Source organism: Fragaria vesca, linkage group LG3, assembly GCF_000184155.1.
Source record: "Fragaria vesca subsp. vesca linkage group LG3, FraVesHawaii_1.0, whole genome shotgun sequence".
Classification (NCBI taxonomy): Eukaryota; Viridiplantae; Streptophyta; class Magnoliopsida; order Rosales; family Rosaceae; genus Fragaria; species Fragaria vesca.
The window spans coordinates 4,546,828-4,559,196 of record NC_020493.1 but is presented as its reverse complement, the minus strand read 5'-3'; the positions used below and the strand labels follow the sequence as shown (position 1 = coordinate 4,559,196).

Here is a 12,369-nt window from a genome sequence, read left to right as displayed (position 1 = left end):
CAAGCATACTATGAATTTGATAAATGTAAATTAAGTGTGGTCTAATATTTGTATATATATTATATGTATTTATATATGGATGTGTTGTTTTGAATTATTTCCCTGCATTTTGTACTCTATGCAATTTATTAAGCAATCAGGCATATAACAGTATTCTTCGGTTCTATAAATGATGGTATGCTTAATATCGAAACATAAATCCAAATCAAGGCTTAAGACTACCATCATAAACAGGGATATACCTATGGATTAATTGGCAACAAAATTTATCATTCTAGCAATAGTGAGGACTTACAGATATCAAGTAATAGCCAGTTGAATTGGGAGCACATACTGGAACCAAACAGACAACCCCTTCATCTAGAAGCTTGCCTGGAGAAATCTCAAACAGTATAAGTGAGCATGCCAGCAAAACTAAAAAAAAATAAAAAATCAAAGAATAATGCCTAAGCCTCTCAAGGAAAGCAAAAGAAAAACTCGACTAAAAGGGATAGTTCACGTCTACTACAAATTAATATAACCATGTGAAAATTTCAATTACCAAATACTGCTAATTTGATATGTAAATTAAGTGTGATCTTATGTTGTTTGACTCCCTCCCTGCAGTAGTTGTACTCTATGCAAAAGCAAGAAGGCATAACAGTAGTTCGAATCCAATCTAGAATCAACATTATGCTTCTCTTGTTCCTTGGCCTCTTCGAATTAGATGGTTGAATTGCTTATACCGAATCTCTCAGGTGAATTTCAAGGCTACTCATATTTTTCGTGAAGGAAATAAAATAGCTGATGCTCTGGCAAATCAAGGTACGTCAGGTTCTGAATTGATATGGTGGGATGAGCCTCCACCTTTCATATTATTGTCTTATAATAACGATGTTAGAGGTATGCCTCAATTTTGTTTCAGCTAGTCTATAATTTGTTTCGGGAGGTTTTGGTTTTCATCCCCCTCCTTTGTTTCTTTTTTCTTTATTAATAAAATAGAGTGATAGGCGATTTATTCGTCTATCCTCGATCATTCAGCGAAAAAAAAAAGCATGCCAAAAAAAAAAAGTACAACCCAATCCAGGAGTAAGAGTATCATCATGAGCAGGCATACCTATGGAATAATTGAATCAGATCGAAGTACTTACATACATTAATTAGTAGCCATTGAAACTGGAAACACAAACTGGAACCGAACACACAAGTTGAACCTTGTTTCTTACCTGCAAACTGCATGTCATCATTGGGGAAATCTTCCATTTGAAGCAGGAACGAAGTGAGTTTCCAGACATCAGTATTAGGTTCTATGCAAACAAAGTGAGTTTCCAAACGATCATCAATGTCAATGAAACTTAACAGAAGCGATCTATGTATAGATCATCTCTACAAAATTTCAGTCAATTTGGTTATCATTAAGCACTCAAAACTGCGTTTTGCTGTTATAAACATGACCGATTTAAGTTCGACAAAATTATGTTCCTTCATTGGTTTAATCGAGTTTGAGTAATGTCTTAATGATAACCAAATTGGCTGAAATTTTACAGAGATGATCTATACATTAATATCTAAAGACTAGACGGTGGAGATATGAAAATTCGATTGAAAAATGAGTCTAAAGTGAAAATCCGCACCGTAAGAAATAAATGCGGACGTGTGTAGCAGAGAAAGCCTGTATATATATAGACACACACACTTTAGTGCAAGGCACGCTAGGGTACTTGGACCCTGAATATCTTCAATCAAACACACTGACGGAAAAAAGTGATGTCTATAGTTTCGGCGTTGTTCTTGTCGAGCTTATAACGAGTCAAGTGGCAATTTCTCACAAGAAGCCTGAGGCAGAGAGTAACCTAGCGAACTGTGTTTGTAACGTCAGTGGAAGAGAAGAGAGCGTATTCAGCGCACCCGGGTGCGCTGTAGAATTTTCGGGAAGAGAATCGCTTGGCTCATATTCTTGATCTTGAAATTATCAAGGAGGGAAGCTTTGAAATAGCTGAACAAGTAGCCACTACCAGAAGAAAGGCTTTAGCCGACGAAAATAAAAAAACCAGCCCGATGAATTTTTTTTTCCTCGGCTAAAGTCCAATTCGTCGGCTAATTTAAAATTTTCATCGGCTATGGTCAACTTTAGCCGACGAAATTAATATTTCGTCGGCTGAATAATTTTTTTCGTCGGCTATAGTCTGTGAACTTTAGCCGACGAAATTTTAAAAGTTTAGCCGACGAAATTTTTTAAACTTTAGCCGACGAAAATTTTAAAATGTTAACCGACGAAAAAATATAATTTCGTCGGTTAAAGTGCCTTATATTTGCAGATCTAGACAACAACTCATCTGAGAAAAAAAACTATACGTAGAACCTTCAAACGCAAAAAAGTCGTGAAATAAGATATGACCAGAATGGTGAAATACGTCTACGGTTGAAAAATCAAAGTATTCTGGTAAAGTCTCGGTGCCGATAGTTGACTTACCCTTATTATTCACTATGCTGCAGATTTGGCGTTTGGTGTCTGATTGACTATTGTGTTACCTTTCCGGAAGCGTAACGGCGCTACGAGTCAAACTCATGGCTAATGCTATGATGTATAGGCTTTTTTGGCCATCCGAGTCCGTTTAGGGCTTCAAAATGTAGTTTTCTTATTTTCGATTAGAGTTGACCGTTTCGATCAAGCCCTTAACGTTGTCGAATCCAGTTGAATTTTTTATCATAGACATCTTTCGTCATAATGATCATATCTGACAGTCGAATTTTGGTTTGTGAATTTTAGTCATCGGAATCACAACGTGTCTACTGTGGGACTATAGCCGACGAAAAAAAAAAATTCGTCGGCTAAAGTCATCACCAACGACCTTTTCCCGACGACACTATAGCCGACGAGCCTTCGTTGGCTAAGATCTTAGCCGACGAATTAAGATAACAGGCCGACGAAAATTTTTCATCGGCTAAAGTGCTTGTCCTGGTAGTGAGCCCTTCTCGCCAAAAGATGTTTAAGTTTGAAAGGAGGAGATAGGCCTACCATGAAAGAAGTAGCAATGGAGCTAGAGGCAATACTGGCTGTTATGGCAAAGCATCCAGGAGGAAAGCCTGACTCCTCCCCCAAAGAGACTGATTACTTGCTTGCAGCGTCACCTTCAAACGCTTACGTTGTTGATGTTAGAAGTGATGAAGGTGAAGTCATAACCAGCATAGATTATGACCAGAGCACGCAGAATCAATCCCAGATGATTAAGCCTTATGATGGTGGGAGATAGTTCATCAATTAGCTAGCTTATCTTCCATAGCTAGCTAGTTATATGTGGAGTTGTTCTTAACTTTTTTTGCTACTTTCGATTATGTTGCGCGTTAAATAAAAGATGTCTGATCATACTGCTGCAGTTAGTGCAGTGCTGCATATGCATGTAATGACGGTAATATCGATCTGTTGTAAATTTTCCATTTTGGCCAAAATGTGAGTGGTAATATATTTGTACTTCGCTTCATGAAAATTGTTCGCCTCTTCCCTCAGAAAAATTATATCGCTTAATCTGTTATTTAATTAAAAAATAAAACATTAGATAGGACTAATTACAACAAACTATATATCCTCGATCAAACATAAATAAGGTTGTAACAACCGTTTTTCTTCAATAGGTGCATAAGCAAATCTACACCAAAAAATCACTAGCAAATATGAACATGAACATAAGGGTTGACTACTTGATTTAAACAATACAGATAGAGTACTGTTAACTTTAATTACGTACTAAGTAGTTAAATTAATATTCATTTTTTTGTTGAAGGGGTCATGAGGTATACATATACATCTGTGTGTGTATTCGTTGTCACCGAATAGGTATGCACATATGTCATCATGTTGAGTATATACAACTATACATCATATATTGATGTTGAGTTGTAACATCAATGTTATTCGTCATCACCAGAAATATAAACCCAGCATGATTAACACAAAACTAGTAAACAGACCTTGGTTAACGACTATGCGACTCGGTTTGTCTTTTGGCTAACCATTCGAGTTGTAATTCCTTTAATCAGTCATGTGAAATATATATTTCGTAACTTGTTTACACAAATACATGTATATGATTTCCTTTGGTAGGTGCTTTTGTAGGTCTTCTTTTTCTCAAGTCAATTAATAGCATGAAAAATAAAAAAAGAATATTGCTTGGCACGCCAACTAATCTATTGTGGAAATTAAACAATTGGTTTATATATCACTATCAGCTGCTTGACTTCACACAGCAAACAAATGACTAAGGACTTTGTCCCTCTCACTCAATTTTCAGGATTATCAAGTGGAATAAGGGTGCAATAATGCCAATATATAATTATCAGGGAACAAATAGATCTTTCTCATTTGCCACACTAATTTGCACGGCATTCTTTTACGTGTTTACGGTAATGGATCAGTAAACACGTAAAAGAATGGTATGCTTCATATGATATTTTCCATGTTGGTAAATCGATGTATATGATGCAAAATAGTTATTAATTATTTGTAATTTAACATGAATATGACCATGCATGATGATTAACGAGTGGACTGATCGAGTTAATGCTGATGAGATTCTACAATAGAAATGTATTCTGTTTTAGTAATTACTAGTCTTCCACAAGTATTAAGGCATGGCATAATTGTTACAGCTTTTAAGTTGAGAGATCTATTAGGTTTCGTATTCAAAGATTAACGGCCGGTGGCAATCAGGTATATATAATAATCTTCAAACCCAAGATTCTTCTTACGGGAATAGTTCCCACAACTACTTGGGAAGACCTCGGTACCAGTCGTTTCTATTATTCCCTTATTTGGATGTTTCTATATATATATTCCACACTAGCTTACAGCCAGAAGTTGATGCATGCATGGCTAGTGGTACGTCGAAACGGTGATACTGATAGTCAATGCATGCATGGCTAGTGGTACGTCGAAACGGTGACACTGATAGTCAATGCATGTTTGTGTTTTACTAATTAATTTCCAGGAAATATATGACGACCCAGCTGTCTGGAATAGAAAGCTAGCTAGATCAGCACAGATGAAGTTGTCCAGAAACTTCCCACGCACGACTATATATAAAAGGCCGACTCGGGAGTCGGGAATACTGCTTTGCTTATCATCACCATTACACCTATTTGATACCAAAAATCCTCTCGATCAGGGGAAGCGCTGGACTACGCCGTAGTACTGCACGCCAGTGTGGTCCCGAGACGCGTGGCGTGTTTTCATCGGCAAGGAGGATATTTGAGGGACAACGCTGGAATTTCTCAGATGATGGCCATTTCTCTCGTTGTTGACGGCGTCTGGATAAAAGCTAGGGGCCATTCTGTAACACCGACGACGGGGTGAAAAGGGGGGTTGATACGACGCTGCGTGGAGATCGGCCACGTCTCCGCCACGGAGAGGGCGAATTAGCGGCAAGCGAAATTGGCGTCGTCCACAAGTTCGAAATCGAAATAGGCGGAGCTGGATGAAAGTTTGAAACCGATTAACTAAACAAGGGTTGAAGCTGGAGAAGAGCGTTGTGCACGATTTCGACATTGAAATAGGCGTTTTGGCTCACTAGTTTGAAACAGATGAATTAATCAATGGGTTGAAGCCGTAAACTGCATTCAACCAGATAACATTCCCTCCGGAGGTATGAGTTTTAATCCATGAGTTGCATTATTGTGTACCAGATTTCTGTTCATGTCTTTGAGATGTCATTAACAGCCGTCTTTGAATTCATGAGTCAGGAAAAGATGTTTGCGGAGCCTGTTTCTATTTCATATCGTTATGTATGTGTCTGGTTTAGTTTGTCATATGTGAATTTTAGTTTAGAGATAATAGAACCCGAGAGTATTTGATATCAGCTGTGATGTTCACTCCTTGATCTAAACTCGTAGATGTAAATCCACTAACATTCTTGAAATAAGAAGCTGCCTATCCAGATGTTAATCCCACAAAGTTTGTTGAGATAACAAGATCTCAGTTCATCCATTTCCATTGGTAGCTACATTGCAATAGTTCTAATTTATTCATGGGCAACCGTCATAAAAGATTTAGCTGGTGAGGATTCTGTACTGTTTAGGCGTTGGACCCTCGCTTGTACGCATGATTATCATTTTCACCCATGATCATAGTAACTAGAACCTTGCACATCTTTAATTAGAGGAAAACTGATGCATTTGTCTTGTTCCAATATCAATTGAATTAACAGATAAACAATATGACCGACATATATCAGATTATCATCTAATATGATCAGGAAATCTGGTTGCTTGCTCTGGTCGCAGCACTGTATGTATGTGCATTTGATAATTTCACTTTGAAAAGAAATCATTTACATCTGTGTTGTACTTACAACAATGTTTAATGGTAGGAAATGTTGTTAAGAACTTAAAAGAGGATGTTCCATCAAGTCACTTGGCCTTTGTTAAGAATCAAATAAATAGGTGTCTAAACCAAACCCTTCAATGGACAGTATGGACCAGGCAGTCTTGCTGATCTTTTGGTCTGTATATATTTTCATGGTCAGTTAATTATCCAGTTGGTTACTGCCTCCTCATTTTAGAGTGATCAGACTCTCTCTCAGGAAATAATTGTTCCAATATATAAAATATCTGCTCCGGTGAATTGCAGCTTGAACTTCTTTATATCGTCCTGTTGTTGAGTTTTCATTTCAAGGATCATGTGCTAGTAGAGTGTTATTTATAATGAATAAAATGTGTATGATTGTTTTCATGGGCTTGAATTTTACCCACACTCAGAGACTATAACCTGAATCTTGCTTGTTCTATGGATAAGATTATACTTTGGATCTATGGTTTTATCCATGAAATGTGTACTTCTATTTTATCTATGTGCCCTCGAGCTACTAACAATCCCGCCTCCTCCACCCTAAGTAGCCCTTCCTAAACAATCTAATTGCGCACTTTTATTGAATTTGGTTATAATGCTGATAAAGCTTGATTGGAAATAGTAATATATTTGTTGCGGCATGGTGTTTATACTGTTCTAAATGAATGCGTGCACTAATAATATTTTGTGTTCGCTACCAAAAGATATCTGAACTTTGCTAAAATATAACCAGAAAAGTTGAAATTTGGGCATTCATAATTGTTACTTAACGGTTGCCCTTCTTGCTGGAAACAGGTCCATGGAAGACTGAAGGCAAACCACTCGCCGTGATCGGAAAAAAAGGGAGGAGCACCATGTCATAGACACGCAAGTAACAACAACAGTTTTAGTTGTTTCACATGTAATTATTTGTTCCTGTTGTTGTTACTGCTGAAAACAGCAGAATGGGAGAACATAGAAGAAGACGTAATTATTTGTTGTTCTTGTTTTTGTTGTTACTGCTGAAAATAGCAGAATGGGAGACGCATTAGATTGTTGGATAACACCGATGTCTCAGCCATATTGGGGACGAGGAGGTTTATTTTGTTGTACCACTGGACTGATGTTCTTTTAATCAAAGTGGTGGTTATTTAAGATGAGTCCTCCTATTTTGTGTAGTTTGTTTTAATTATCAGAACATTGTTGTTCCCTTCTCTTGACTTTAAATATCGTAATGGTGTTTTTACCTCTTAACCTGCACCTCCATGTTCAGTAGTTAAATTGCAATGTGAAGTTATTTATACGGGACAGCAGGACCTTTAATTTGTTTGGCACTGTGAATGTTTCACAATCGGACATTGAGCTGCCATACATGTATATTGGGTTTATGATGCTGGTGATGTGGGTAAATACACCTCCATAATAAGTATTCAGTTTTTGGAGGTTAGGTGGAACCCGTTGATCATGTATATGTTAAGGTCCCTGTTGGAGGCTAGGTATTCAGTTCTTCGAAATATCGTGAACGATTATGCCAATGCAATTTGTTACATGTCCCTGTTTTCTTATAATGAACCTTACGGTGTATAACAATATCGAAACCGGTGATTTAATCAAGACTTGATCGTTAGATACCACCAAAATCAAAATAAGACTAAATAGTTTATACACATCGATGAGTCTACCAATTAATACAACGATGAAAGTTGAATATTTGTTAAGGCGACAAATTATAGCTGTACTGGATTGCAACGAGCCTATGTGAGTATCAGATAACATAGCCGCAATATGTTAGACATCTCTCTTCATTTCTGCAATCCTTGACTACACATGTTCCTCGTATTTTGAGACCAAGTCAATTATAGCAAAGGGATCAGCGAGCACACTTATGAGTCTCTTCTCCGGTTTGTTCAGTTACTTTATGCCATTTCAGTTTATAAGTCTACTAGAAGGAAACAGGAAATTGATTAGGAACCGTTAGAAACTCCCCTTATTTCTGATTAAAGCTGTTAATGTAACCTTCAAAGTAATGACTATGAGGAATAAATAAAGACAAACCTCTATGCTCTCTTTTTCTTTTTTGGTCTGATGTATACTGATGTTTTCTGCCTTTCAGAAACAGACTGTTTTGCTCATATTTATTTCCCTGGATAATATATACGCAAGTGATCAATGATAAATAAGAACCAACACAAATGAATATAGAAGAGTCCTACTGTCCAAAACTCCAACTTAAATAAGAACCATAGTGAAGGAATAAGAAAGATCTAAATCAGATCTTGGATCAATATTAAATTCTAAATCAAATTAAAAAAAAAAAAACTTCAAAAGACAATACCTTTAATCTTTTACTACAGAAAAGAATGTGATGCCTCCCTGTCGCCGTGGGCACCGATATCACCTCCTCAAATCCCTCGCCCCGCAACCCCTTCTCCAACTTTATGCCTCTTTGTATATACGTAAAGACAAAGTAGTCTTACCACTCACATGACTTAAAAATAAAATGATCTGAAGCAATAGAATTTTCTACAATTTGATCAGTAACTCAAAACACACAGCCAAACATTCAAGCTTATACATAATGGAAGGTAAGAGATCGACTTGCATTTATGTCAAAGCCAAGATAGTTTCCATATATGTGATGCTTTACCAAAGTCGGACTCAAACTCTCAGAGACACTTTACCGCCGGTTTATCCAAACAAGATTGAAAAGATACAGGTCAAAAACAAGTAACAAAACCAACTTCCAAAGAACTATTTCAAACAGAGCTAAAATATGTTCAAACAGCCAATAAAGTCTCAAAAATTCTTCTACTTCTACAGAATTCAACAAATTCGAAAATATGATAACGAAGACAAAATGCTATACAACAGGAGATGCCATATTAGCATTGTCAACAAACTCAAATTAGAACCCCGATTTTTCAGATGTTCATACCAGAAAAATTAAGACTACTGTCCTACTTTATAGTCCTCTACAAGACTCAATTCTTATCCGATTTAGGTGATTCTTCATCCTATTGAAACGACATTAGAACAAAATCAAGAAGAAAAAAGCTACTGTCATGAATTTGAAAATTGTTAAGGTTCAACCTGATCATCTAATCAAAAATCATTTCCCCCAACTGACTCAGACAATGAGCTTCATCAATTACAATAGTAAGCAACTGACGAGCTATTAAACTCTCCAATTGCGGCAACAGAAAATCACTTTTGCAGACAAGAAATATAGGATTCCATTTAGTGCGTACAATCCGTACATATTACATTTATAATTTCATTTAAGATAAACATTTCAACAATGATTACACTAGGATTAGGTACCAATGTCACTGGTTGAGGAAAGATGACAGAAGGTTAAGAAGTTAACAAAAGAATCAAACGGTCCCCAATACCAGGACATTCATACTTTGCAGGATGAGTAAATTACCAGAAAGTGGGTTGGGTGAGAGGGGATAATACCAAATAATTGAGTAAACATGTGATGTGAGTTTGAAGGTTAAATATGAGCTGTGAATGATACGACTCTGCTTTCTCAGCACTGAGCTTCGAGATCTAGAATATATCTTCGGATCCGTTCGAATTGATACGACTCTGCTCTCTCGGCACTGAGCTTCGTGTCTAATATCTCTGTGTTCTGGATTCCAGATTTTATTTTTTGATTTTGAATCCTTGAAGCTAGTGGGTGAAGGCTTGAGAGTGGTGTTCTGCAGTCTCGGGAACGACTCCGGAGGAAAATTCTCTGTGTTGTCCTCTAGTCTCGCAGTAAAAACAATTGGTTACCGCGACGAGCGGAAATTACATTCGTACCCTTCCGTTAACAGAACTGTCAGGAGTACCCGTACTCATGGAGTAGTCCAGCTTTTGCCCTCGATCAGTTACAAATTCCACAAACAAGCTCAGCACGCTAGTGCTGCATCACTGCACGCATGTCGATCATGGCCTTGCAATTCCCATTGGCGGCAGTCCTACTCCTATTATCGGCGGCTAGTACGGTGAAAACAGCAGCTGCTGCTCATGTCCTGCCTGGCTGCCCAGACAAGTGCGGTGATCTCACAGTTCCATATCCATTCGGCATGGAGGAGGGTTGTTACCTGGGAGATGAATTCTTTATCAATTGCAGCCGCACGACTCAACCGCCAACTGCATATTTGATGACAACGAATATCGTTGTTACTAACATATCCCTAGAGGCTGGGGAGTTGCAAATATTAAACCATGTAAGTACAGATTGCTATGACGCCCAGGGCAATCGTACGTTTTACTTCTGCCTCGTCAGCTTCCTTATACGGTCTCCGATTCCAAAAACAAGTTCTATGCCGTTGGCTGTGACACTTATGCAATCATGCGAGGCTTCCGTGGGGAATTAGGAGTCGTTACAGGGTGCATGTCAAAATGCCACAGCCTTGGCAGTGTCGTTGATAACTTTTGCTCTGGCATTGGTTGTTGCCAGATCAATATTCCCGGTGGACTGAACAATGTTTCTTTAGTGTTGACTAGCTTCACAAATCAGTCGCAAGTGTGGAGCTTCAACCCCTGCAACTACGCCTTTATTGAGGAGGAAGGCCTGTTCAATTTCAACTCTTCTAGTTTTGAACAACTGAATTACACACAACAGCTTCCAATGGTTCTAAATTGGGCCATTGGGAATGAATCAGACCCCTGTGATCAAGCTCAGAACAGGAAGGATTTCGCATGCAAGGCTAATAGCAAGTGCGTCAATGGTGTTATCAATTCTGCAGGTTACTTGTGCCAGTGCTCGCCTGGTTATGAAGGAAACCCGTACCACCCAGATGGTTGCACAGGTGATGATTCTCTTTGATTTACCTACTCAGCTACAATTGTATTCAAGATAAAGTAATTAAAGCTCTCACCATTGGAATTTCAATTTAACCAAATTTAGTGATCTCTTATACGCTTTTCCTTTCCTAATTTTTCTTTCAGATATTGATGACTGCAAAGCCTCAAATTCCTGCCGGAACGGAAACTGCGTAAATCTTCTATTTCCACAAAATTACACTTGTTCATGTCATAAAGGATACAAAAAGGACAAGACGGATGGCAAGAGTTGCATCAAGGACAATTCGATCGTTCTCCTGCTTGCTGTTTCACTGGGTATGTATATATAATTAGATATTAACATGCATGTCCATAAGAAAAAAAATTTCTCTTTTTCTCTCCAAACTCACCTAACGCCATCCTACTTCAGTTACGGAGTGGATAAAAGGAAGAAAAATATTCCTGAAAATTAAACATATCCTTTCCAGTTGAACACTCGAACTCTGATTCTTTTGTACGGTGGTTCTTTATTCGATTATTAGTTTCAAAGGGACAACGGGAATTAAATTGAACTCACCTTCAAATCTAAATCTACAATACAGACCTCCATGTTATACTTGTAGAACTAGGAGATTTTCGGACAACAAATTCCCCTTCAACCTACGCAGCCACTTTCTCACTAGATTCATCTGGAAAATTTTCATCATGATTCTATACCCTTAAACCCAGATTTTCGTACAATCTCAAATTGGCAAATTTAGATCAATAATGTAACCAAACCATATGAAATCAAATCTGACCCATATCAGTAAAAGTCCAAAAGACTAAAATTTGATCTCAAATGACCATTGAAATCCTGTCTATGCTAAAAATGAAACCAAACCGCAATTGAATTCTCTATTCTCCAACCTAAAATGCAAAACCATACCAACTCGCACAAAAATTTGAACCCAAGAAGAGATCAAGAACACCGGGGGAAACTATATCAAGCGAATCCAAAGAACAATTACTTCTTTGGTTACTTTGTGTTTATGTGAATTCGACTTGGGTAAGAGCAGTTTTTTCGATACATGCACTTGGGTAAGAGCAGTTGCTCAGCCTCTTTGATGAAGGGTTTGAGACGCATTGCTTTCTGGTACTTCAGTTTATTACTTTACTAGCATTTTACGGGCATATAATTCTTTAATAATGCAGTTATTCACTACTTATTCTCTTCTATTATAAAACTCAATACCCACTTTTCTCTCCCTCGTTATCTTTTTATTTTATTTATTTTATTTTTTATTTTGTTATTT

General features: G+C 37.6%; 1 protein-coding gene across 1 annotated transcript; it reads left to right on the top strand.

The window, feature by feature from the left end:
• The first annotated feature begins 10,609 nt into the window (after positions 1–10,609).
• Positions 10,610–11,451, top strand: LOC101312323 (wall-associated receptor kinase 2-like). Its single transcript, XM_004293622.1, has 2 exons — positions 10,610–11,100; positions 11,240–11,451. Exons 1-2 carry the CDS (start codon positions 10,641–10,643, stop codon positions 11,422–11,424), a joined length of 645 nt encoding a protein of 214 aa, XP_004293670.1. The 5' UTR covers positions 10,610–10,640; the 3' UTR covers positions 11,425–11,451.
• Positions 11,452–12,369: the final 918 nt, after the last annotated feature.